The 27572-nt window shown below is 43.5% G+C and overlaps 1 protein-coding gene across 2 annotated transcripts; it reads right to left on the bottom strand.

The window, feature by feature from the left end:
- Positions 1 to 877: 877 nt before the first annotated feature.
- On the bottom strand, positions 878 to 27572 carry CCDC83 (coiled-coil domain containing 83). 2 transcript variants are annotated; one of them, XM_081860585.1, is made up of 11 exons: positions 27441 to 27572; positions 21070 to 21217; positions 13971 to 14055; positions 12152 to 12320; positions 11144 to 11311; positions 10857 to 10948; positions 7126 to 7194; positions 5428 to 5549; positions 3257 to 3324; positions 1992 to 2170; positions 878 to 1261 (listed from the first exon to the last, which is right to left on the bottom strand). In XM_081860585.1, exons 2-11 carry the CDS (start codon positions 21186 to 21188, stop codon positions 1085 to 1087), a joined length of 1248 nt encoding a protein of 415 aa, XP_081716711.1. In that variant the 5' UTR covers positions 21189 to 21217; positions 27441 to 27572; the 3' UTR covers positions 878 to 1084. The 2 variants fall into 2 exon arrangements, with proteins under 2 accessions (XP_081716711.1, XP_081716710.1); XM_081860584.1 differs by lacking the exon at positions 27441 to 27572 and adding an exon at positions 27310 to 27434.

Genomic DNA, 27572 nt, shown 5'->3' with positions numbered 1-27572 from the left:
TTGTGGATGTTGAGAGGTCCTCTCTCTCCCCTTGTATTCATATGGAACAGGACCTATCTCTCATGAGGTACCTAACTACAGCAAAGAGCAGCCAAGCTTAGCCGAGCAGCCTTTTGTAGAAGGAGCTTTGTTTAAGCCACAAATCCCATTGTCCAGCAGAAAGGAAAAGCCCGCTCAAAGGTTGTGTGCTAGCTAGCAGTTTTTCTTTTAACCAGAATGGTGGAAGCTAAGCAACTTAGAAGCCCAGATGAGCAGAAACCAATCTGAAGTTGGCTACTAGTGGAGTCAGGGCCAACAAAAAGAACATTTTCACACAGCACATAGTTAAGCTGTCAAATTAACTCCCACAAGAGGCAGTGAGAGTTACAAACATGGATGTCTTTAAAAGAAGATTGAGCAAACTGAGGGATAAGGCTGTGTTCTCCCTCCACTCTTGGGGGCACTGTTTCATTTAATCTTCACGCCCCAAGGTGATGTACAAAATGCTGAAGATGTTGCAAAGCAACATAAAGAACTTGAGTTTTAAAATACAGTAATGCAAATTGGGTACATATGACAGAGACGCACACATCCCACTGGAAAAACTTGTCAGAACAAAAAAAATAAATGTACGTTTGATGTGATCTTGCCCCTTTCTACAAACTCCCAAGGCGGTTTTAAACAAGCCACTATCCTGCAGGTTGGTTGTAAGAACTGAGAACACGTGTGAAGGTCTTTGATGGCCCTGATAACACTGGTAAATGTAAGTTGGTGCCATATCTTGTGAGACTCATGGGTCCAGGAGCACTGAGGATTTTTCTCCAGTCAAACGGTATAAAGATTTCATGAAATGACTACATTAAACCTTCACGGATGGCAAAAATCAAACCAGAGCCACTTGCAATAGTAATTCAGATCCTGTATTTGGTGCATAGGAGGAATGGGAATACAATATACACAATGTACATACCCTTGTAAATGTACCCAATATTAACATCTTTGCTATGCAAGTCAACATTTAAGTGTCATACAAAGGGTGGGGGAGTTCCAACAACCGGAAGCCTATTTTTGAAAAGAAAAGCAGTAGCCTCTACCTTCCTCGCTCTCAATGAAATACGGATTTGATCATCTGGTAGGTGATGCGCTGCTGAGGCCGGCTGGCATCATATTTTTCTTCAAGCTTTGTTCTGCTTGGCATTTCCCTGGCATCCTCGTGAACTGGCATAGTCTGGCCCACCGTAGTCATCAATTTCACTGCCAGGGGCCCCAGATCCTTGTACTCCTGGAGTTCAGATGGACACAGATTAGCATGTTACCCAGTAGAAAACATTCCGCCCTCTCCTGCATCTTAAAATGACCATGGCATAACCGAATAAGCAAATCTCTGATAGAAATAACAACAATCCACAATCGCCACACTGGTAGTGGCTGCTGCTGGAACAGCTCCTGTTCAAATCCTTGCTCACTTGGGTAAGCTTGGGCCACTTGACCCAACCCCTCAGGGTGGCTTGTGAATAAAATGATCGGGAGAGCTATATATGCTGTCTTGGGCTTCTTGGAGGCAAGGCAAAGTTAGAGATACGATAATTAAATGCTGGGAAATCTAGGTTGCTGCTGCATGAGCAGCAGCTAACGAGCACCCAGGTACAAAGGGCCATCTAGCCAATTTCCTGGGGTGCCAAAATTTCAAGAGTGGCTGCCTCAACCCTGCAAAATGTCTTAAGTGAGAGTGCAGGGCGAGATCTCTGCGTTCCGGGTAGACTTTGTTGATCATGCACAAGGGGAGGAAATAATATCCTGGCCAACTCCTGACCATTTTTAGGAGCTATGTTGCTGAGGGCATGATCAGGCTCAAACGGACTGTGTGTGTGTGTGTGTGTGTGTGTGTGTGTGTGTGTAAACAAACAAACCAGTTTTAATTGCCCAGGTCAGCACAAACCTTTTGGGCACATTATTACCTCACCCTTTCTACCTAAAATCCTAACGCAGAGAAGAGGAAAGTAGATACTTGCCTTGAAATCATTTGAGTCTTCGTACAGGATAGGGGGGAGAATTTGACCAAGAGAATCTGTTTGCATTTGAATCACTTCAAAACTGTCATCTAGCTGATTTTCTGCTGCCTCCTGTCTGTCTTTGTGATCCACGTTGAGAACCATTTCCGATATTAATGATGTACTTTCAGCTTCCACTCCTGCAGAGGCGAGGGGAGGGAAAACACTTTCTGCAATACTGTTAATAAAACTTTGCTGCAACAATGGTGGTGGCGGAGGGGAGGGAATTCTATCTATTACTGCTTGCTGGGCTTTGAAATTTATTCTGCTATGCAATGGTGGGTGGGGAAGCTCTTTCAGTCCGAGGGCCACATTGTTTCCTGGGTAAACTTCTGAGGGCCATATGCCAGGGCTGGCAGGGCCGGATACAAAGCTGGACACCTTTGTACAGTAGTCTAATTTCTCCCCCTATGTCCTCCATCTGGACCGAGGAGGCATTTTTTTAAAAACCCAGATATTGCCAATCCACAACTAGCAACGCTGTTCATGGCCTGGTATTCATTAGGATGGAATAATAGGACTGTCGTGTTGGAAGGATCCCGAGGAACATATAGGCCAACCCCCTGTAGTACAGGATCTGTCCCACACAGGGACTGAACCTTGGCATTATCAGCAACATGCTCTAACCAACTGAGCTGATGTATATACCTGTGTTCCTTCTGACAGCCAAATGAAAATAGTACAGCCTACCTGGCCCTGTCTACTGCGCTTGGCCTAACCGTGCAGCGATCAGCTGTTTTATCAGGGATGAGGGTGAAAACTGAACATAACACCCATTTCACTCCCACCCATGAGAAGCTTGCTGGCAAGATTATTGCATTTTTAGGACAGCTTCAGTCCTACAGCGAGTGGAATGAAGAAAGGGAACACACACACAGAGGACATAACTTTGTGTTTGTGTGTTTTTGTGTGTTTGTTTTCCTCATCCAGGTAGGGTTTTGCACACTATGAAGTTTTATTCCACACTTGTTTGACCCTTGCTTGGGGCAAAAGCACTTAACCATACAGTAATGCTTGAGTTCCCTTCACAAGTGAGGCAGAGCATGGCAGTGTTGGTTCTCAAGTCCCAGCTTTCCAGCTTTCCAGTTACACCAGCTTCCAGGATGTCTACAGTGGGATATTTCTCACCGATAAACTATCACGGGGCTGTGAGGGCCATTTCTTAGGGAGGCAACGCTGTAACGTCTGCATCACTATTACAATCAACTCAGTAGAAAGGGGATTACCAGAAAGGCCACCATATTCCTGGTCTCCAAGCATCTGCAGGCCAGCTCCCTGGGTAAGAAATAACTTTCTGGAAAATTAAAAGGAGAAGAAGCAACATCAAAAGGTTTGAAATTCTGTCTTCCCTTGTAACATAGAACGGTAGCACATCTTTAAAGTGCATACTCACGTTGTTGCCACTGGAATTATTCTCTTGCATGCCCTGAGCTCTTGTTAACGTTCATATTTTTCTTTAAATACTTATAAACCGAGCTTTCATAGAAATACACGAAGGCAGTGTACAAAACTACAATAAGGCCACACCCAGGGTTGAACATGGGACCTTTTGCACGAAAGCATATGTTCTGCTACTGAACAACAGCCTTTCACCTTCGAAGGCAAGGATCGGGTGCCTTTTTGGCTCCCCGGCTCAAATCTTCATCAGGATTGGCCATGTGGACCAAATTTGGCAGGTGGGTGGAGTCACCCACCTGATGTCACGATGACACCACACGATTTGGCCACTTTGAAGTCCCTAAGTCGGGACTTCAAAGCACCTTGCTGAAGCAGAAGGGGGGGAAACCTGAGTTTTAACAGCGAGGTTCAGTGCAAAACCCTTTGCGATTGTTAAGGGGCTTGCACAAATGAAGTGATTTCTCCTGCGTTTTAGGATGAGCTTCACTACAAAACTCTTCCTGATTGATCAGCTGATGAGTGGGAAGGTTAAAAGGCCTGCTCAGTGTGGCCCATGCACCAGTTAAATCATGTCGCATTGGCTGAGCATGCCAGTTCCCCAAAAGGAAGTGACTTGCATAGCCAAACTAAGCAGGATTGGGTGAGTAAGTGGGAATCCTGGCCTCTTGCCTTCATTAATTTACCATTTAAAATGCCTTTTGTTTCACAATTGGGATGGTTAGCCAGCAATGAAAGCGGGCAGGGCTTTTATTTCCTTGCCAAGAGCAATTTGCAGCGACTCCAGTCAGTGTGGCAATGATAGCTACTCGTCCAAATTACTGATTAGGGGGAAATTATTCAATTTATTCAAAATTAATGTGAAAGAGAAGAGCTGCAGCTTGTTAATTCTGTCCTTTCCATGCCAATGCTGCTCCTCTGAAGGATATTTTCCTTCGTAATTATCAAGTGGCTTACAGCTTTATATTTAGCTGTTTGCTTGCACATTTGTTTATTTATTCGATTTGTCAATTGCTTCCTATTAAATGTCTCAATGCGATTTTGCAGCAAAAGAGCAATAATAACGCCAATTGAAAAACAATTTCAAATCCAGTACAGGTATGTATAGACTAGGAAATCGGCTTGAATGTCTCCAACAGGTGCCGAAAAGACAATAGAGACAGTGCCTGTCAGAGAAGCACTGGAAGCTTACCTTGGTTCTCAAATGCCTTGGTTCTCAAACACTGAAATTCTGGAAGTGAGTGTTCCAGTTTTCGAATGTTTTTCAGAAGCCAATTGTCCAATGCTGCTGTCGGCTATTGTTTCCAGGGCACCTGCACCAACTAGAAGCTGTGCCTTGGTTTTCAAACATTTCACAAATAAAACGGACTCCTGGAATATATTAAGTTTGGCGCTTTTGTTTTTGCTATTTATTTTGCGTTTTTGAAGCTTTTTCAGTTAATTTGTTTTTGTGAGTGTGTGGAACCCAGTTCAGCTACTGATTGATTGATTGATTGATTGATGAGTGTGGCTGTGGAAATGGATAAAAGCCCCCCATCCAAACAATGACTATCTTCAGTGCAGGTAAGGAAAAGAATGAATTTTAATTTTTATCATCTACAATACTGTCTTATTTATTTTACAGTACATTGATTATTGCTTTCATTTTATGGATCAATGGTCTCATTAGATAGTAAAATTCATGTTAAATTGCTGTTTTAGGGGTTGTTTTTAAAAGTCTGGAACAGATTAATCCATTTTGCATTACTTTCTATGGGAAAGCGCGTCTTGGTTTTGGGACGCTTTGGTTTTCGAACAGACTTCCAGAATGGATTAAGTCTGAGAACCAAGGTACCACTGTATGTGTTTTAGTAAATAATAAAACATCAGGATTTTTATTTATTTTAATTTTTTTTTTTACTGTTTGGCATACTGTAGTTTGCTCAAGGGCCAAAGAGTCAAGTCAACTCTTTAGCTCCTGTGCTTCATCAGTGTTTGTGCAATGCTAGGAGAACACCTTTACCTGGGAACTTTAAGGAACTGCATCCTACGCTCAAAGAGTTTGTTGATGAGGTAGATGTTCTCCTTCTCCAGTTCGTGGACCGAGGCTTCCAAATCGCTCACTTCCTTTTTGTACCCTGCCACCTGCCACGAGATATGAAACCCTGAGTTGAAGTCCTTTGCCCTTCTGCCAAAGCAGACCGTTGGCCCACCGAGACAGCCCTATGCTAGGCATTCAAACTGGAAGCAGCTCATTTCTGCAGGTGGCCCAGCTATGCCCCGATCTGGACAGGAATAGCCTAACTACTGTTGTCTATGCTCTGGTAACCTCTAGGTTGGATTACTGCAATGCGTTATATGTGGGGCTGCCTCTGAAGACGGTGCAGAAGCTTCAGCTGCAGAATTTGGTGGTCAGGGGCAAAAGAGTTTGAGCATATTACAGTGGCACCTCGGGTTAAGAACTTCATTCGTTCTGGAGGTCCGTTCTTAACCTGAAACTGTTCTTAACCTGAAGCACCACTTTAGCTAATGGGGGCCTCCCGCTGCTGCCGGAGCACAATTTCTGTTCTCATCTTGAAGCAAAGTTCTTAACCCGAGGTACTATTTCTGGGATAGCAGAGTCTGTAACCTGAAACGTCTGTAACCCAATGTACCACTGTACACCGATCCTGGCCCGACTGCACTGGCTGCCAGTGAGTTTCTGGGTCCAATTCAAAGTGCTGGCTTTGACCTATAAAGCCCTAAAACAGCTCTGCATTCATCATCTGAGGCCCTTCTTCGTGTGCCTCCTTCACATGAGGTCCAGAGGGTGGCAACATAAGAACAGGGCCTTTTCTGCAGTGGCTCCCCATTTGTAGAATTCTCTCCCCAGGGAACTTTGGCTGGCGCCTTCATTGTAGACCTTTGGGCACTAGGCAAAAATGTTCCTCTTCAACCCGGCCTTTGGCTGACTGACACCCGATGCCATTTTAAATGTGACGTGTGGGCATTATGGTTTTTTTGTTACTCTCTTTTTTCACTATGTATTTTGTGGTTTTAATATTACAGTGGTGCCCCGCAAGATGAATGCCTCGCAAGACAGAAAACCCGCTAGATGAAAGGGTTTTCCGTTTTGGAGGTGCTTTGCAAAACAAATTTCCTATGGGCTTGCTTCGCAAGACGAAAATGTCTTGCGAGTTCCTGCGGGTTTTTTCCCCTCCCCCCCTTTTCCAAGCCGCTAAGCCGCTTATCAGCTGATCCACTAAGCCTCTTATCAGCTGATCTGCTAAGCCGCTTATCAGCTGATCCACTAAGCCACTAAGCCGCTAATAGCGCTAATCCGCTAAGCTGTCAAAGGGCTTGCTTCGCAAGACGAAAAAACCGCAAGACGAAGAGACTCGCGGAACGGATTCTTTTCGTCTTGCGAGGCACCACTGTATAATTCTATGCTGTGAACTGCCCTGAGCTCTATGGATGAATGTCGATATACAAATTTAATTTATTTTTATACTATTATTATTATTATTATTATTATTATTATTATTATTATTATTATCCACCCAATATCCTTTGAACTGTGGATGTCGGGGAGTCAAACTGTATGTTCCACCTCTGACCACCCACCACCCTTCCTTGTCTAGGAAGCAGTTGGAGACAATCGGTCCATCTAGGTCAATACTGTCCACACTGATTGGCAGTGCCTCTCCTTGGAAATCCAGATTACACTTCCAGATACGCTTACCTCCTCCTTTAACCACTCATATTCTTTAATCTCCCGGCAGCTGGTCTTGTCGATATGCTTAACAGCATTCTGAGGAAAGAAAGCGTGAAATCGCAGCTGAAGCTGGAACCTTTGCATTGAAGGAAGTGATAGTCTAGACAGGATACCCACAGAGGAACATCCAAAACTTTGAACAATAAAAACACAAAACCTCCTTCTATATATCTATTTTTACATTTCTTTTTCGCTTTCCCATTTTTCAAAAGAACTTCGCAGCTGCTTATTGATGTGATGCATCACGTAAAACGTTAATAGTAATAAATCATAAAGACACACGCATTCCCAGAATGAAATATGGATGCGATCTGCGCTATTCTGAACACCAGGCTAATGAAAACAATTTTATGCTGCCTGTGGAACACCAAACGAATGAGCTAACTCTCAGTTTGGTAACGGATTCTCGTAACGTTGAGGAAAGAGACAAGAGAAGGTTCAGCCACAAGATACAACAGGCTTTTATTTGACAGGAAGGCTTAAGGGGGATCATGGTGGTTGAAGGATTCCAGAAGGTGGAGGCCACCACAAAGGAGGCCCTGCCCCAATGGCCAAGCAATCGCATCTTAACAAGAGGCTGAGAAAGGCCTCTAGAGAGCATGCAGACTAATCTGAGGAGAAGACAAGAATGTGAAGGCCTCTATTTACCTTCAGAAAGCAGGAAATAGCTTTTATTTTGCCAAGTACAGTACAGGTTTTGGAGGCACAGTATACGTTTTCTACTTTCCTCACTCCCAATCTAACCTGGCTTACCTTTCTTGCTCATATTTTAACTCTTATTTCAATCGCTGCTGTTTTAGTGTGTGTGTTTTTAATAAGTTGTGGAGCAGCGGGAAGGCAGGATACAGAAGCAATTTCATTTAAAAGGAGTAAATGAGAGAGAGGCATTTCTGTTTTACTTTCTAAGGAATGTCACAAATAAGCTTGTGAGGTTGCCATGTGCCCTCTTTTTCCAGGACACGTCCTCTTTTTCAGGGGTAAAATTTCTGTCCAGATGGATTTTTAAAATTTGCCAAAATGTCCCTGGCTATACTTTCTGGATGAGACATAGACATAACTGTTAGCTGAAGACTTGCTTTCCTCTTCTCTTCTCCCCCCCTCCCCAGCAATATATCACAGTTTCTATAGCCTACCTATAGCAGGGGTACTTAAAACGAGAGCCGTCACAGCGTCCTCTTTTTTTGCTCTTCATAATATGGCAAGCCTACTTTATGAGTATAAAACCCAGCCAGAACTAAACACTCTTGGACCTCAGTGACTTAAATTGGAAGTTAAGTACGTGCTTAATGCTGCAGTCCTGTTCCCCCATACCTGGGAATAAGCCCCACAGCATACAGCGAGACTCAATGGGTGGGGTATAAATAATAAAATTATTATTATTATTATTATTATTATTATTATTATTATTATTATTATTAGCAAGAACAGGATTGTGCTGTAAATCCCTCCTGCAGAAGTCAGATGAACTTGAAAGTGCTCAGATCATGTGGAAAGTAAATTTGAAATTTACAGATTGTTCTCTTTTGAAAGAAAATTGTATGAAAATGATGTATAGATGGTATATTACACCAGTACGGATAGCAAAAATGTATAAAACCGGGTCAAACATATGTTGGAAATGTAAAGAAAAAGAAGGGACTTTTTATCATATGTGGTGGGAATGCAGAGTAGTTTAAAAAGAATGGGAAATGATATACAATGAATTGAAAAAAAATGCTTAAAATGACATTTGTAAAAAAACCAGAAGCATTTTTGTTAGGGATTGTAGGACAAGACCTGCCAAGAAAAACAACTGCTACAACATTTTTTATGTATGCAACAACAGCAGCAAGAATACTCATTGCAAAGTATTGGAAGACACAAGATTTGCCCACCCTGGAAGAATGGCAGATGCAAGTGATAGACTATATGGAATTGGCAGAAATGACTGGCAGAATCCGAGACCTGGGAGAAGAGTCGGTGGAAGAGGACTGGAAGAAGTTCAAAGAATATCTCCAAAAACATTGTAAAATGTTTGAATGCTAAAATGATGTTGGATATAAAGATAATATGGCATCAGGGACATGGTTAAAAGGAATATGCAAAAATGTTTTAAAAGAAAAGGGGGAAAAGACCAGGGTAAAATTATGTCAAAATTAAACAAAATGATACAAGGGATTAAGTTATAAAGAACATGTAAAAGTGGATTTAAAAGGAAAGGAAAAATCGGAGACATAATAGGTTGAAATGTACAATATTGAATAAGATTTGAAAGAGGGTAAGGAATTGCTGAATTTGATTGTGTAAAGGGGAACACAGAAAAGGGAGATGCGAGGAAGTCAGGAAAGAGGGTTATAAAGATAATAAGCAAAAAACTAGATTTTCTTTGTTTTTTTGTTTTTTCTTACTTTTTCTATGTTTTTTATTGTATTTTTCTGTTTTGTTTGATTGTGCTTTTTTATTGTCTTTCTCTTTTTTGTTTGATTGTGATGCTTGTTATACAAAATCTTAATAAATATCTTTTAAAAAATATAAAAAAGAAAAACAACTGCTACAACAGCAGCAAGAATCTTGATAGCACAAGGATGGAAGAATAAAGAAATCCCAACGAAAGAACAGTGGCAAGAAAAATTGATGAGCTATGCAAAGTTGGCTAAATTGACATATAAACTGCGGGACAAGGACAACTGTGACTTTAAGGAAGAACGGGAGGCTTTTACAAATTATCTAAAAAGACAGCAAAATGAATTGGACTCCCTGGCAGGTTTTGAATAAACATACACAAATTTATTGGTTGGTAACATGATAGATAGATAAGATGAGGATATGTAGAACTTTATAACATGCAGAGAATAATATGTGTCAAGAAATCAGAGAGAGGAGCTGAGGGAAGTCCTTGGAGGGAGGGAGGGATTGGGGGGGGGTAGGAAAAAAGTTGAGAGCTGGACCATAAAGAAGGCTAATCGCCGAAGAATTGATGCTTTTGAATTATGGTGCTGGAGGAGACTCTTGAGAGTCCCATGGACTGCAAGAAGATCAAACCTCTCCATTCTGAAGGAAATCAGCCCTGAGTGCTCACTGGAAGGACAGATCCTGAAGCTGAGGCTCCAAGACTTTGGCCACCTCATGAGAAGAGAAGACTCCCTGGAAAAGACCCTGATGTTGGGAAAGATGGAGGGCACAAGGAGAAGGGGACGACAGAGGACGAGATGGTTGGACAGTGTTCTCGAAGCTACCAGCATGAGTTTGACCAAACTGCAGGAGGCAGTGGAAGGCAGGAGTGCTTGGCATGCTCTGGTCCGGGGGTCACGAAGAGTCGGACACGACTAAACGACTAAACAACAGCAACTTTATGAGTATAAAACCCAGCCAGAACTAAACACTCTTGGACCTCATTGACTTAATTGGAAGTTAAGTATGTGCTTAGTGCTGCAGTCCTGTCCCCCCATACATGGGAATAAGTCCGTCTCAATGGGTGGGGTATAAATAAAAGAAGAAGAAGAAGAAGAAGAAGAAGAAGAAGAAGAAGAAGAAGAAGAAGAAGAAGAAGAAGAAGAAGAAGAAGAAGAAGAAGAAGCAGCAGCAGCAGCAGCAGCAGCAGCAGCAGCAAGGACAGGATTGCGCTGTAAATCTCTCCTGCAGAAGTCGAATGAACTTGAAAGTGCTCAGATCATGCCCATAATGATTAAAAGACTAGAATTGCAAAGCCGTATCAGTACCTCAAGCGCCCATTCTTTCTTCAGCTCCATTTGCTTCAGCATGTATCTGTCGGTTCTTTCCTTCGTCTCTTCCAGGGAAATCCTAAAAAACTCTTTAGGGGTGAAAACAAGAACACAGCCCCGGCCATCAGAAAAGAGAAAGGTAAAGCAGGAAACGTGGGAATACGTTTTAGAAGAGACTGAAATACGTGTTCCTTTACAGAAACGCTGGAAACGATAATTATTTCTAGTTCTTGACGTCTCTGGTCTTCGGTCTCTGGTTTAAGTACAAGCCCAGGGCAACTCACCCGTCATTTCCTCAAGGTCTTCCTTCAGCTTCTGGATGTCCTGTTCCAGGCACTCGATCTGCTTGGCGTGTTCGGCGCTCCCGACGTTTTTGTACGCCAGCCAGTAATCCACTTCGGCTTGCTTTTGCACGAGTTTTTGTTCGAGGTAATGAATCTGGCACCGCATGTCTGGTTGGAAGAAAAAAAGGCTGTGTTAGGAGTGATAGCCTTTGCTTTCCCAACTTGCTAATGAGAAATGATAATCTCCACCTGTTTTTTTTTTCCTTTTCATTTTCCTGTATTCCCCGTTTCAAATCATTAATATTTATCAGACAGCACCAGCTCTTGAGCTCCCTGCTTGCTTTCATGCTAAGTTCTAACAATTTGATGTGTGTGGAGCGACGGAGTCTCAGCATGGCGTTTGATAAAAGGGGAGGAGGGAGGAAACTAATAGACATAACTTGGTGCTTTGGCGCTCCACAAGCATTGCCAATGTTTGCTCCCCAAAGATACGACACTTAGACATGGCTAGGCAAAGACTGTTGCAGAATTAGATTCAAATCCTATCTCTCCACCCCCCATGGTGCATTGTTCTTTGTCCCCCTTGGTGTTTTCAAATAGTGCTTGCTTAGAAGCACACAGAGAGATCAGAGCTGTCTGAAGATATTACAAACCTGAGGAAGTCCAAATGCTCTCCTCCTTTCTAATTAACAGGACTTGCATAAGAATCTGCCCATACCTTAAAAGCTGCATTAGAAGACTTTGGAGGTTAGGTGACTGGCAGCTGGGGATTGGGGGGCCACCACATAGAAGGCCCTGTGGAATGCTCTTTTGAGAAAACACTCACTATAGCCTACATTGTATAAGGCACCAGAGATCTCAAATTGTGCTTGGCCCAGGCACCACTAGGGCTACACTTGGCCAGACTGTATCTATAGGTCCTTGTTTAACTGATTTGGGTCCCAAATCGCGTCCTCCACTCCACCTGGGATTTGAGCTAGCAACTGAGGGATTTCAGCGCCAGCTCACCTTTAATGAGTTTTTCCTGATCCCTAACATACTGCCACTTCTCCTTCATCGCTTTTTCTACATCATCTCTGGTAACAACTTCAACTTTCGCCAAAGCCTCTTCCTGCTCCTTCAGGGCGACTAGGAGTGCTCGGATGTGTGAAGTCTGTTCGTTCTTTAGCTGCTGATTCTGAGGGGGAAAGTTTTTTGACAAAATGTTACTTCTTTCACTTTAATGGTGCCTTTTCTTTGGGATGGTCAAGTTGGCTAGCAAAACAACATACAGTGGTACCTTGGTTTATGAACTTAATCCGTTCCATTAGTCCATTCTTAAACCGAAACCGTTCTTAAACCGAGGCATGCTTTCCCTAATGAGGCCTCCGGCTGCCGGTGCCCTTCCACCGCCCGACTTCCGTTTTTAGACCGAGGTAAAGTTCTCAAACCAGGACACTGTTTACGGTTTTGCAGAGTTTGTAAACCAAAGCTTTCTTAAACCGGACTGTTCTTAAACCGAGGCACCACTGTATATCGGAAGACATTATGGGAAGGTGGGGTATAAATTGCAAACGGAAGCAAAAAATTGCAGAATCAAATATCCAAAAAAGCAATTCACAATAAACCAACTTAACCCTCCCCCCCGTCCACCCCCTGCAATGGTGACAATTGTCAGAATAATCCAGTGGAAATAAATCGACGGATCTCTATCATTCTATTGCATGTGACAGATCTACTTATATAAATGCATGCCATTTTCCTGAGTCCATCGCCTGTCTAACATCATTACCAAAGAAATTAGAGTAGGGATTTTTATCCCTTATTTTGGTTCACAGGTAGCTTCCCAACTTGCTAGTAACTACAACAGGCATAGGGAACCTATTTCTCTCCATATGTTGCTGAACTGCGTCTCCCATCAGCCTCAACAAGCAGGGCTAATGGCCAGCGATGATGGGAATTGTAGTTCTGCAACATCAGGGGGACCAAAGTTCCCCCACACCTGAGCTACATAATAATAATATACAGCACCCACTTAGACCTCTCCATCCCCCTTCCCTTTAGACAGTATTGAGCTATTGAGTATTGAGCATTTAGACAGTATTGAGCTATTGAGTATTTGACAGTATTGAACCCTGATCACTGGTCCTGTTAGCTAGGGATGATGGGAGTTGTAGTCCCAAAAAATCTGGAGGGCCGAGTTTGAGGGTGCCTGAGCTAGATGGACCAATGATGTGATTTGCTATAAGGCAGCTTCTTATCTTCCAAATAGAGAGGGCAAGTGAACAGGCAATAGTGAGGAGAAGGAGCCCCCCCCCCCAAACCGTATGGGCAGAGCCTCTCTTCCTCCTAATCCTGGAACTAACACTGTTTCCCATCTCCTAATCTACCTCATCCTTTGAACTGCAGATGCTGTCTTGCCTATGATTCTTGGAAGACCAGCTCCCTGCTTTGCAGGCCTTCTTCCAACTGGCCTGGACTGACTCCAGCTACAAATGCGGAGGCTGCTGAGCAGACTCTCTGGCTGGAGTGTTGTTTGGGCGAGTTGCTGATGCTGGTTTTTTGAATCTTTATTTTAGACCTTGTTATATGTGGAAGTTGTTCAGTTCAGTTCTGCATTTTTAAAATCTTTTGAAATTTTATTACTACTTCTGTTGCAAGTGTGTATTTTTTTCATGTTGTAAGCCGTCTTGGGCATGGTTTGAATTGTGGAGGAGGCAGCATACAAAGAAAATTATCTATGCATGTGAATAAACCAATTGGGGCTAAACCTAGAATCTTCCGCTTGCATGCAAAGCTGAGCTGTGCTCCCTCCCCCAAATCAAAATAGAAGCATATGTTTACATACCCTTTCTTTGTTTCGGTCATTCTGCGCTTCCAAGTTTTTTATTTCAAAAAGAAGCTCATCGATGATCTCTTCCTTTATCTGAATTCTGAAGATAATTAAAACACAGATAAGTGACGATGCTACCAAGAAAATATGCTACCTGAGCCTCTTTGAGGAAAAGAAGGATACAAATAAATTAAACATTCACTATATTTGTGCACTATATTTTATTTTATTTTTAAATACCCTTCAGTTTAAAAGAAGTGTTAAGGCACAAATTCATATATCCAAAAGCATGGAATATGAAAGTCCCTGCTGGCGGACAGCAATGATCAAATTACTTTAATAGCGGCTGAATTTTTAAGTGCTGTCCATGAAGAAAGAATGGGCCACGATAAAGAGACTTAGTGGTTTTAATGGTAGGTGATGTTGCTATGCTGTATTATATTATCTATGTTCATCGATTTATTTCTTGGAGTTAAGAATAAGACTGAGAGAAACTGTGTTCGCTGAGCCCTTATTTTATACAGTCTGTATATGATGCTTGTTAGTTAATGTGTGGTGTATTATGCCTAATAAAGGATTATGAATGAATGAATATGAAAGTCTCTAGACACCGCAGGAAGCCAGGCTGCTCTTGCACTTACATTCATCATAGTTTTTTGTTCCTGAAATGTGATGACATTATACCTTTCACACTGAGGTCCAGCTCCGAGGGCATTCTGGCGGTTCCCTTCCTGCGAGAAGTAAGGTTACAGGGAACCAGGCAGAGGGCCTTTTCAGTGGTGGCCCCCGCCCTGTGGAATGCCCTCGCACCAGATATCAAGGAAATAAACAACTATCTGACTTTTAGAAGACATCTGAAGGCAGCCCTGTTTAGTCAAGCTTTTAATGTTTGATGTTTTATTGTGTTTTTAATATTCTGTTGGGAGCTGCCCAGAGTGGCTGGGAAAAACCAGCCAGATGGGTGGGGTATAAATATGTTGTTGTTGTTGTTGTTGTTGTTGTTGTTGTTGTTGTTGTTGTTGTTGTTAATTCAGATTCCCCACGCCAAATTTACTGTGGCAGTTGTGTTCTACTTCCACTGTGAGAGGCATTGTGCCAGAGGCAGATTTAGGGCAGTGCAGCGACAGGTTCCACTGCACCGGGTGCCAAGCCTAGGGTGTCACAACTACGGCATAGTGAATTGAGCAGAATGGAAGGCAAGAGGCGGGTTGGGGGGACGACAACACAGAATTCTGGCCTTGCACAGGGCACCGCTGAAATGTGGAAGGCCAAAGTCTGCCCCTGAGTATTCCTCTATCAGTTGCTGAGAATCACAGGGGTAAGTAACCAAACAAACCCTTGTGTTGCAAAGAGAACGTCAGCAATGTCTAGAGACAACACAATGACCATGTACATACACAATAGACAATCTTTTATAGAATTCTTTCAAACCATAACAAGTCCAAAATGAAATCTTTAACCTCAAAGTCTCTGAAAATCTTTAAATGAAGCAAGGCACCAGACTTTGTACGATGAAAGACAAGCTGTGAAGCTTTGTGCATTCAGCAAATATGATGTCCAACTCTGAACAGTGATTCCGGATATTGACTACTGTTTCGCAGAATTCTTCATCAGCGTGGTGGGAGGATATAGAATTTCTTCATAAACCCATCTTATTTTGAATGAATGTATGTAAATGAAAATATCAAATGCTGTGGAACAGTGCTCATGTAATAATGTAGTCACTTGTTATGGTTTGAAGGAATTCTATACAAGATTGTCTGTTGCATATGAACATGGTCACTGTGTTGCCTAGACATTGCTGACGAGAATCACAGGGGGGCAGACATCTGGTTGGCCCCAGGGAGAAAAGGATGTTGGACTAGATAGGCCAATAGCTGATCCAGCAGACTCTTCTTATGATGGGGTGGGAGGGAAAGTCCTACTACCCACAAATATACAATAAGGCAGATGAGCCAGTAGCCCCCCAGATGTTCCTAAAGTGAGGTTCTTAATTTACTATACAGTGGTGCCTCGCAAGACGAAAAGAATCCGTTCCGCGATTCTCTTCGTCTAGCGTTTTTTTCGTCTTGCGAAGCAAGCCCATTGACGGCTTAGCGGATTAGCGCTATTAGCGCTATTAGCGGCTTTTAGCGATCAGCTGTTAAGCGGCTTATCAGCGGAACAGCTGATAAGCGGTGTAGCGGCTTAGGAAAGGGCAGAAAAAAGCGAAAAAAACCTGTGGGAACTCGCAAGATTTTTTCGTCTTGCGAAGCAACCCCATAGAGAAATTCGTTTAGCAAAGCGCCTCCAAAACGGAAAACCCTTTCGTCTAGCGGGTTTTCCATCTTGCGAGGCGTTCGTCTTGCGGGGCACCACTGTACATACTGATCGCATGCAGGGAGGAGACTAATAGTGGGCTGGTTCAACAGTCAAGAAAGTCGTTTCTGCACATTGTGTAGAGTTGGGGTCAGCAACCTTTTTCAGCCATGAGCTGGTCCACTGTCCCTCAGATCTTGTGGGGGCCAGACTATATTATTTTTTGGGGGGGGGGAATGAACGAATTCCTAGGCCCCACAAATGACCCAGAGATGCATTTTAAATAAAAGCACACATTCTACTCCTGTAAAAACACCAGGCAGACCCCACAAATAACCCAGAGATGCATTTTAAATGAAAGGACACATTCTACTCGTGTAAAAACACCCTGATTCCCGGACCATCCACGGGCCGGATTTAGAAGGCGATTGGGCCGCATCCAGCCCTCGGGCCTTAGTTTGGCTACCCAGAGGGAAGTGTGTGTGATATATAATATATATATTTTTATTTAAATCAGGGTTTTTTAAATTTAAATTGGATTTTTAAAATAAAATGCTTTCAGGGAGGAAATCTTTCTAAAGGTAGTTTTCTGTTTAAGTTACATTATGGTCAAAAGGCTATTCATCAGGAAATAAGGATTTGTTTTAAGTTTTTCATGTGGGCTAAAACTCAAAGGGTTTTTAAAAATTGTTTAACCACATCAGTTAACAAACATGGATACACATGCTATAATGTTATTATTTTAGTTAAATAAATTGTTCTTAAGGAAATGGTTGTTTTTCTCCTTCCAGTAAAGTACAGCAGAAAAGTTGTCCAAATATCAACAGTTAACTTATTAAACCTCACCATAATTTCATAATTATCTGTCACATAGACAGTATAACAGTATAACAGTATAACCAAATCAGCAATTTTCGATATAACTGTAAAAACTACTCTGAAAATTTATTATTCCAGAAATGAAACCTTCACCTGGATGTAAATATTAAGATTAGACCAGAAAGAATGAGTCTTTCTATTAAAAAAAATATGATTTAAATCAAGTGTTACCGACTAGTGATTTAAATCGTGATTTAAATCGATTTTATTTAAATCAAACCCACCCTGCTAAGGAGGCAACCCTACACAAATCCAGAGTGGAATCCCTAAGACAGTCGGATGGCACCTTGCATGCCTCCTTCCAGCAACTTCTGTAGGCCGGCTGGTGCCAAACGTCTTGCTCTGCTTCCCTTTGGGTCACATCAAGAGGGTTCTTGTCATCTGGCCATCCCATGATCTCCATACACACCGCCCAGGCTTGTGCCCAGGGCCGGATTTAGGTTTGGTGAGGCCCTAAGCTACTGAAGGTAATGGGGCCCTTTATATGTCCAGCTGTCCTTTGTCAACAACAAATTGTTGCTGTTTTTTGTGTTGAATATACGCTATATGGTGATTTATGGACCTAATAGGTATCTAAAGCCATTTGCACATGTTGCCATGCAACCCGTCCATGCAGAATGTAGGCACCCTATATATAGAAATGAGCAAACCTGTTATGTAGTGAAGTTTCACCCTGGGCCAGCAGGGGGATACTGTAGATAGTTTTCACTCAGGTCTGTAGATAGTTTTCACTCAGGTCCACGTCAGTTATTTTAGGCGGGAAACTCTGGGTTGTTGTTGCTACAATGTTGACAGCCGGCTGCCTATAAAAGCAGGCCGGCTGAGCTATTTGCTGTTCAGTTCTGTCCAGCTTGCAAGTAAAGAGCTGCTCTGGAGAAATCGCTGTGTCGTCTGCTATGTTCGCCCACAACACATGCTAGATGGTAATTTATGGACCTAATAGGTATCTAAAGCCATTTGCACATGTTGCCATGCAACCCGTCCATGCAGAATGTAGGCACCCTATATATAGAAATGAGCAAACCAGTGATATTTTAGGAAGCAGGCTAGCAGGCGGGGCCCACTGCTTACATCATAGAAGCCTACACAACACAAGACACTGTTGCTGGATGTCAGGGTACTGCCATTGGAACAGGGTGGGGAAACAGAGGAGCAGTTGGGTTACAGGGAACCTCCGAAAATCTTGCGAAGCAGTTCTTCTTCCTGTGGTGAGGAAAGCCACACTTCCAGTGGGGAAGAAGGGAAAGGACCAGAGGATGCTGCTAGGAGCCTCAGCACCGCTCCTGGCCAAGTCGGCCAGGGGGGAAGCACGCCTCTGCCGTCGCCCACCCTGCGCAGAGGTGTAAAACGCAAAGAAGGAAGGAAAAGGCTGGGGGTGATGAAGCTCTTATGTTGGGGGAGGACCCGGAAACAACCACTCCTGGATTCTGCTAGCGACTGAGGCAGACATGAACTTGTGGCTCTGCACTGTAAATAGTTTTGCACCAAAATACAATCTGTAAAAGACAGGTCTGAGTCCTGACTGGTTACTCAAAAGCAACCACCACTGTCATCTGACACAGTATGTAGGTTTTATTTTATTTGTTTTGTATCTTATATTTTGAAAATGTACGTCCAGTTTTATTATGTACTGAAGTTCTCACCCTGGGACTTCCGGGTTAGCGCGAACGGCTAATGGCGGATTCCCTCCGAGCTCCGGAGGGAATCGGCTCCGCTGAAGACGGGTCTTGCCGTGCCGGCGACACGGGGACCCTCAGAAACCGCAGGCGCGGAAGCCTGCGGACTTGGTGACTCGGTGGGCACCTTAAGCGCCCTCCCCGACTCACGAAGAGCCTTTTTAAAGGCTACGGAGAGGGTACGGAGAGTGGCGTGGTGCTGAGAGTAGACCGCTACTTCAGTGGAGCGAAGCCGCGAGCCATGGCCGGAGAGCGCTGACTTTCTTCCCAAAATTCGGATTGGATAACAAAGGACCCGTGAGTAGTGGAATTTGGACTTTAAAAATTTTTTACCTTTTGAATTCGGCACGATCGGGGGATGTGTTAAAGGGAAGTCCGCACCCCCTCTACTTATAGACGATTTAAAGCAAGGAACGGAGAATTAAGGCGGAATGAATACTGTTTTGATGATTTAAAAGTTTTTCACAAATTTGATGGAAGAAGATTTCGTGCTGGAGAGAAAGGGAGGAACTTTGGAACTTTGTGTGTAATCCCCCCCAAAACCCGGGAGTGTCCTGTTTGTGTGCCGGAGGAAAAAGTGAAAGGAGTTTGACAGCTGTTAAAGGAGCTGTCAAACGGGCGGACAAAGTAAAGAATTTTGTTATTTAACAACTCTCTGAATTAAAGGTGATACATTTGAGCTGAGGTGATTGGAAACAAAGTAGTGATAATAACAAAGTAACAGATTATTGGAAAAGGACTACTAAATAACTGAAAGCCCCCTAGGGGGAATTAGTGACATTACAATGGCTGCAGAGGGAAAATTACTGGCGGAGATAGAAAAAATGTTCTTTCTCGTGGGAATCCTGCAAGAGCAGAGTATGGCTCTGAGCAAAGTATTTATGACCTTGAATTCTGAAACAAACAACTCTGCTGAATGCACAAAGGAGACGTATGACAAAAACTCTGCAGCTGAGCAGGAAGAGATGCTCTTGGAATTGACAGAGAAGAAAGAAGGAGTGCAGACACTACAAGTGGAAAATATCAATCAGGAATCTACACTGTTAGAGTACGAGCAAGAAGACCTTTGGATTACAAACCTGCGAAAGATGAGAAAGAAGAAGAGGGAAGTCCCTGGAGTACTTGGAATATTAAAACTAAAAAGAATAAAGCAACATGATTGGGACTTTCCTCTTGAGTATGGAAAAGTAGATGATCCTTCGCAGCAACCACTTTTAAACATTCTGGATGAAAGAAAATATGATGTGACTCTGACTGAACTCCTTCGGGGTCTTAGGACCAACAAAGAGGACTACCAATATAGTTGGCAGAGAGGGACTGACAGAGAATCAGACGCCTCGGACGTGAGGAATCCGGGTTAAGAACTATTTTTTGTTTGTTTTTTTGACATTTGTTTGGGAAGGGACAGAAACCGGGGCAGGGGGGGGAGAGAGATAGAACTATAAAATGTTATGATTAGTTTATTTGGTCAATGTGACCTATAATTAATATAATAAAGGGAAAAATTTGTGGAAGGGAAGTTAGATCGACCTTAAAAAAAAAAAAGAAATTAATGATTATAAGAGAATTGGATAAGTTGAATATAGATAAACAAAAAGAATTAATTTTTTTAAAAGCAATATGAATATGTTTAAGAGGTTAGGTAAGAACTTGCTGAATTAATTATTGGAACTGGGATGTAAGAGGAGGGGGTGGGGGGAAGTCAATGAAAGTGGGTAAAGAAAATTAGGGTATGAAATCGTATCTGTGTGTTTTTGTCTTTGTGTGTGTGTCTGTTGTTATAAAATGTAAAAACCCAATAAAAATTATTTAAAAAAAAAAATGAAGTTCTCACCCTGGGCCAGCAGGGGGGATACTGTAGATAGTTATGCAAATAAGGTTCAGTGATTGGATAGTTTTAGAAAAGTGTTACAGTTACGTTGTACTGGAGCTCTATATAAGCAGGCTGACTGAACCCTTCAGTTCAGTTCTGTTCTGGCCTGTGAATAAACAAGAGCTGTTTGAAGAATCGCTGTGTCGTCTGATATGTTCACCCACAACTTAACAAGTTTTTTTCTCCCTTTAAATTTTTTGGGGCCCCCAAGAGAGTGGGGCCCTAAGCTATAGCTTGTTTAGCTTATACGTAAATCCGGCACTGCTTGCGCCCCAGGGAGGTCACTTTGGTGCTGTGAACAACAGTGGTTTGACTTCACCCCAAGAGGCATACTCCTTTGCTTCTCAAGACAGTTAGTTGGGTGCCAACAAGCAACAACAATACCTACTGATACTCTAGGAGAGCTTCTGGAAAATAAACTCGAGGCTCTTTGGACATGTGTCCTAAGGGCTGTTTCCTCTTCCCCTTCTTCTCCTTCTTCTCCTTCTTTTTCTTGTCTTTCGCCATGGTTTAAGTCTTCAGAGTCTGAACGCAACCTTGGGGAAGCAAAGAAAACAGATCAGGGCAGCACAGAAAGGTTTTCTCTTGTTTTCCGTGTTCTTATTTTGTTCTGAAACTACTGCATGCATTCTGCAGTCACGGCACCAGTGCTTTTTTTTGGGGGGGGGGAGGCAGGTACACATACCCCTAAACATTTTGTGAATCTAAGTTTGGCCTCATTGAGGGGCAGTATTTCAATATGAGTAGGAAAAATGAGAGTCCAGTGGTACCTTGGTTCTCAAACTTAAACCGTTCTGGAAGTTTGTTCCAAAACCAAAGCATTCCAAAACCAAGGCATGCTTTCCCATAGAACGTAATGCAAAATGGATTAATCCGTTCCAGACTTTTAAAAACAACCCCTGAAACAGCAATTTAACATGAATTTTACTATCTAACAAGACCACTGATCCATAAAATGAAAACAGTAAACAATGTAATAATAATAATAATAATAAATTTTATTTATATCCTGCCCTCCCCAGCCGAAGCCGGGCTCAGAGCGGCTAACAACAGTAAAACGACACTGCAGTCACTCACTCACTCACTCAATCAATCAATCAATCAGTTAGTCAGTAGCTGAACTGGGTTCCACACAGTCACAAAAAAAGAAAGAAAAAGAGCCACAAAAATGTCTGAGATAACGATCTTTGGAGCCGTGGCCACTGATTTCTTTACGATCCCAATCAGTGATTTACAGCGTCCGGCACACTTCCTTCCTAGCTGCGCAACAAATTCTGCTGTCTCTTTAGCCACGGCTTAGCAGAGTAGCATACAGCGGTGTAAAGCAGTCTTTTTCTCCTTTTCTCCATGCAAGCATACACAGACAGGTTCGTCTATTTACAGCTCTTTATTGGAACATTTGTCCATCACTGCTTGCAGCCATGGTAAAAACATGTCCGTCTCTCTCAAGACACACAGAGAGAACAACAAGAAAGTACAGTCTCCTCCCAGACTCCTCCCAGCTTCCAAGCTGACGTCAGAAAGTGACGCACATCTCAGAACACTTAACCAGTTAAGTTCTGAACTCTCACACACCCCCTTGCGTTGCTTTCTGACAAGACCTGTGTAACATCTTCAGCAACACCCTATGAGATCAATCCCTTCCCCAATGCCTTGCGCCCTACCTTGGCGTACCTGTTAGGCATCTGTGGAATCACCTCACAACTCTCAGAAACGCACTGTGCGAAACTTACCCACGCACCTGTGGCCTGGTACCTCTCAGGTGGAATACCCTTGGTTGTGCGACTGGATCGTCTAGGCACAAACTCTGGTGTTTCCTCTGGCTCACTGTCACCAGCAGGTGTGTCCTCTGCATCACGGGATTCCCCCTCTGACTTAAAGCGTCTTCGAATCCTCTCCATTACACTCACAGGAGAACTAGGCTCACTCTTGGGCTGTCCTTTTCTAACAACTCGTGGAGACGCCCCATCCTGCTCCTGACTCTGGTCAGTGACCTGATCGTCATCAGCAGACTCAGTTTCTCCTTCCTCCTCAACAGAACTGTCCTCTGGATCAGAGAGACATTCTGAAAGAACATCACGCTGTGCAGAAATCTTTGGCCTTTCATCCTGCTCAAAGAACTCAGCGTGTTTACTGATCAGCACCTTACTCTGATCACCTGACGGGTAAGCAAATCTCCAAGCACGAGCGTCTGGCTCATACCCACAGAAGATCATTTTCTGGGCTTTGGCTCCATCTGGCCCTTGCAAAGCCTTAGGCACAGGGACAACCGCAGGAGATCCAAACTTGCGCAGAAAGTGAACCTGGGGTTTTCTGCCATTCAACAAAGAGTACGGTGTGTCACCTACCAGTGAGTTGTAGACACGATTCCAGGTGAAAGACACACAACGGATTGCCTCCAGCCAAAACTTTGGAGGTAACCTAGCTTCTGTCAGCATCACCTGTGCAGCCTTAACCAGAGCTTCACTCTTCAGCTCTGCCACCCCCCTCTTACTGGGTGAAGTAACTGTGTAACTTATCCCTCTTTTGTGAAAGAACTGCTGCAAAGCAGAACCAGTGTACCTAGCATTTCTGTCACTGATGACTGCTTTCACCTTGGTGGAGAACCTTAGTTCCACCCCCTCAATCCAGCTCTTGATTAGCTGTGCTGCATCCTCCCTGGATTTGAGGCCGTGAGTCCAGGTGCTCTGCGAAAAATCATCCTGAAACGTTAGCAGATACCTGGCCCCCCCTAGACTCTGTTCCCTGACAGGACTGAACAGATCTATGTGTACCAGCTGAAAAGGTTTAGTGGTTACCCGTTCCACCTTTGGGTAACTGCACCCTTTCTTCTTCGCCTGCTTGCAAGTGGCGCAATTAATGGCACGTCCACAATCTCTAATTTTACACCCTCTGGTAACCTCAGGAAGCACTTGCAGTTCTTCTAGAGAACCATGAAAAGTCCTCTGATGCCATGCACAAGCACACTGAACATGAGTGGGAACTGTAGCACGCTGCGCCTGTGCTCTCTCAACCTTCCCCTCACCCCCAAGAGACGTTTTAAGAATGAAAAGATCATTCTGCCCCTTCTTAACCTTGGCAAGTACCCTCTCCCCTTTGGAGATTGTGCAGACATCATCCTGGAAACAAACCTGAAACCCTTTTTTCAACAAATAAGGCACAGATAACAAACAATGATGCACCTCTGGGACAATACAAAACTCCATCCTTTCCTGCAAAACAGAAAGATAAACATTAGCAAACTTATAAATTTCAGCTCTTTGTCCATTTGCAAACTTAACAGTCTGTCCCTGTCCTTTTGGAACTGCCGTGCAATTCCACATCTCGACTGCAGGGGTCTCTGGAACCATGTTGCGGTTAGCTGCAGAGTCAATGACAAAATTCAGCTCCACACGGCTGTCTTCAAACAAAGCCATGCTAGCAGTTACTTGATAAGACTCTTCCTGTTGTTCACCACGTCGGCTGGACTCAATCCCACGCCTGCCTGCCTGGCCAGGCTTGTTGCCATGGAAACCCGCCTGGTTCCCATGAGAAGTGTCCTTGAAAACATCCTGCCTCGGCTCTGTGCTCCGGTGGGGGCAACTGCCACGCAGACGTTGAACTCCAGTGGAAAAACACTGCCCGGGGCTCCTCCCAGCTGGCCTGGCCTTCCTTCTCCTGGAACGGCGCCTCCCACCAGCCTCGCCCCTCCTGAAGCTGCTCTCTGCTTCAGCAACAGTGGAAAGTTTCTTAAACTTGCCTTTGGAACTCTTCGCCCCCCCGATCTGCTCACCAGCGCTCCTAGAGGCCGATACATCGGGAAATGGGCCTGCCAGTCCAGCGTCTCCAGGGCTCTGGCCTTCTGCTGAAGCTTCACACAAGCCCTTCAGCACATCCCAGGCAGCCCTTGCTGACTGTACACCCTCCAAATGAGGCTTCAGCGATGCATGAATGCATGCTCTGAGCATATTCAGCTCTTGTTGCAATTTCTGCTGGCTATCTTCCCAGCTAAGGGGTGGTGCTTTTGGCTCCCTCTGGCTTCCTTCCCAAAGCCCATGGACCAGGAACCAGCCCCTTACTCTTCTGCTCCAGGTTGCCCAACTTTTTAAAGTGAGCTTTTCCACCGGCATATCCTGGCTCTCTGCCATTTTCTCCCGTTCTCCCAAGGTGCCCCACAAGCAGTACTCACTCAGTACCAGCTGATTCCGGCTCCTGTACGTGGAGAAACGGCCCAGCTGCTCCGGCTCAGCGTTTAGCTCTGTCTCTCAGCAGCTCTCTTGCCTCTCAGAAGCAGGCAAAAACTCCCTCTGCTTCCCGGCATCAGGCTAGACTCACGGAATGCAGCCTCCAACCTCCGGCTAGCTTCAAAGCATTCCAGTGGCTCAAAGCCGACTGTTTTACGAGCGTTTACTGACCTCCATAACCTGTCGGAGATAACGATCTTTGGAGCCGTGGCCACTGATTTCTTTACGATCCCAATCAGTGATTTACAGCGTCCGGCACACTTCCTTCCTAGCTGCGCAACAAATTCTGCTGTCTCTTTAGCCACGGCTTAGCAGAGTAGCATACAGCGGTGTAAAGCAGTCTTTTTCTCCTTTTCTCCATGCAAGCAAACACAGACAGGTTCGTCTATTTACAGCTCTTTATTGGAACATTTGTCCATCACTGCTTGCAGCCATGGTAAAAACATGTCCGTCTCTCTCAAGACACACAGAGAGAACAACAAGAAAGTACAGTCTCCTCCCAGACTCCTCCCAGCTTCCAAGCTGACGTCAGAAAGTGACGCACATCTCAGAACACTTAACCAGTTAAGTTCTGAACTCTCACATACAAAATAGCAAAAACAGACAGGCCTCAGTGTAACACTCAAAACGGAAGTGTGGCACTCAAAATGGAGCATGTTTGGCTTCCGAAAAAAAGTTTGCAAACCGGAACTCTTACTTCTGGGTTTGCAGTGTTTGGGTTCTAAGTTGTTTGAGTACCAAGGCGTTTGAGAACCAAGGTACCACTGTACCCCTAAACATTTTTTTTAGAAAATAGCACTGCACGGCACTGTGTGCGAAGTGCTGAAGACAGGTAACTTTAGACCCTGGACATAATTAATGTTTTCATGCGTTATGACGTATCTGAATACACAATTTAAAGTATTTGGTCAAAATTAGCATACACAACAGAGCAACTGCAGCTCCTGCAACCTGCTAACATTTATACAACGTGAGCTCAGAAATCCCAAAAGTAATACAAGACTCCTGTACTTTTAATAATTGTGAGGCAGTTACAGCAAAAAGCAACCTCCCAACTAGTTTTAAAAACACAACTCTTGCAAGGAATTCTGCCTGTCTATTTAAAAAATGGGTTGTCTCTTCAAATACTCTCCCTGGATTTAATTAGGCTTTGCTGTCCGTTGCCTATGCAAGTTTAAACACAGAGGCAACAATTGGGGTGATTATCCCTTATCGTCCTTTGGATTGATGTTTATTATATATACATATTGGCCCAGAGATAAAGTCCCGACCAGAGAAGAACGGCAGATTAAGTTGTTGGATTATGCCAAAATGGAAAAAATGACTGGAAGAATCAGAAATCAGGAAAACCAAAATTTTAATAAAGAATTGAAAAAAAATTATATATAAACCATTGTAAACAGTTAAAACTGTTAGTAGGATTGGGATAACACTTGTAGTTTAATGGTGAATTTTGGATATAATGGAGATATAAAAGATTTGGATTATTATAAAAGATGCTGGAGGAAATGATTAACTATAGGACCCACAGAGGGGAGTAGATAATTCCAGGAGATTCTTTATGTTGTAAGTAGGGTATGTGATTGTAAAACTGCCATTTGAAAAACCAAATAAATATTATCATTTCAAAAAGATATTTATTACATTTATTTGCCGCTTTCCGCAAAACAAAAAGAAGTCTTACAAGTATGGAAAACGCAAAACGGCTTGTCGTTAATTTAAAACGATGGCTATTATCTATTGCTACTGTTTGTTATATTTATCCATTGCTTTCCCAAAGCAAGCCTCGAAGCAAATGTCACAGAATTCTCTGGCCCCTCCAATCTCTCACCTATGAGACGCCAACACAAAAATCCTGCACAAACACTATGCAATAGAATGGAAAGACCATTATTCCAGCCCCCAACCCTCTCCCCTCTCTCCCCCCCCCCAATGTCTATGGCAACAGTCTCACACCGAATGTAAACTGTGAAAAAGACTCTCTGAATTGGAAGTGTTGACTCTATATGTCCTTTTCCTTCCTTGTTTGTTTGTTTTAGATCACAGAAATATATATATATATATATATATATATATATATGTGAAACTGCCGCTCCTCCAAGACATTTTTAAAAAGTTTTTAATTGAATATTTTCCTGTGTTGCAAAATAAACAGACGAGGGAAAGTACATAGAGTCTCCACTTTCGATTCTGCGAGTCTTTTTCGCAGTTCCTTTTGCAGTCCTCCAAGACACCTAAGTTCAAAGTCTTGAGTAAAAAGAAAAGTTTTTTTTGGGGGGGTGGCCCAAAGGGCTCATTGATAAGGTGCGTAAGACAGCCGATCCCAACTCAGCCTAGGATTTGATACCAGATTCTCAATAGAACAAAAATTTTGCACAGGTGAGATCAAGTCTATCAATTGGTACCTATAGCTCAGTTGCAGGGGATGCCCCAATGCACAGGTGTCTCAACATCAGGATTGTGTCATTCCTTTCAGGGGTGTCCCTAAGGGAGCATCCCCCCACCCCCCCACCCCCGCCCAGGGCAGAATCCTTACCCTATTTTTCTCCTGGGGGCTGGTAGGCAGAGTCTATTACCGGCTGCTGCCTCCTGGTTGGTTCCAGACATAAACTCTCCCGGTCACCATGGTAACCGCATCAGTATGGCCGCCCACAGACCTCCCCATTGA

The sequence above is a fragment of the Podarcis erhardii genome (assembly GCF_964252035.2).
Source record: "Podarcis erhardii genome assembly, chromosome: 4".
NCBI classification, from domain to species: domain Eukaryota; kingdom Metazoa; phylum Chordata; class Lepidosauria; order Squamata; family Lacertidae; genus Podarcis; species Podarcis erhardii.
The sequence above is the reverse complement of the archived record's forward strand: the minus strand, read 5'-3'. Positions and strand labels throughout refer to the sequence as shown.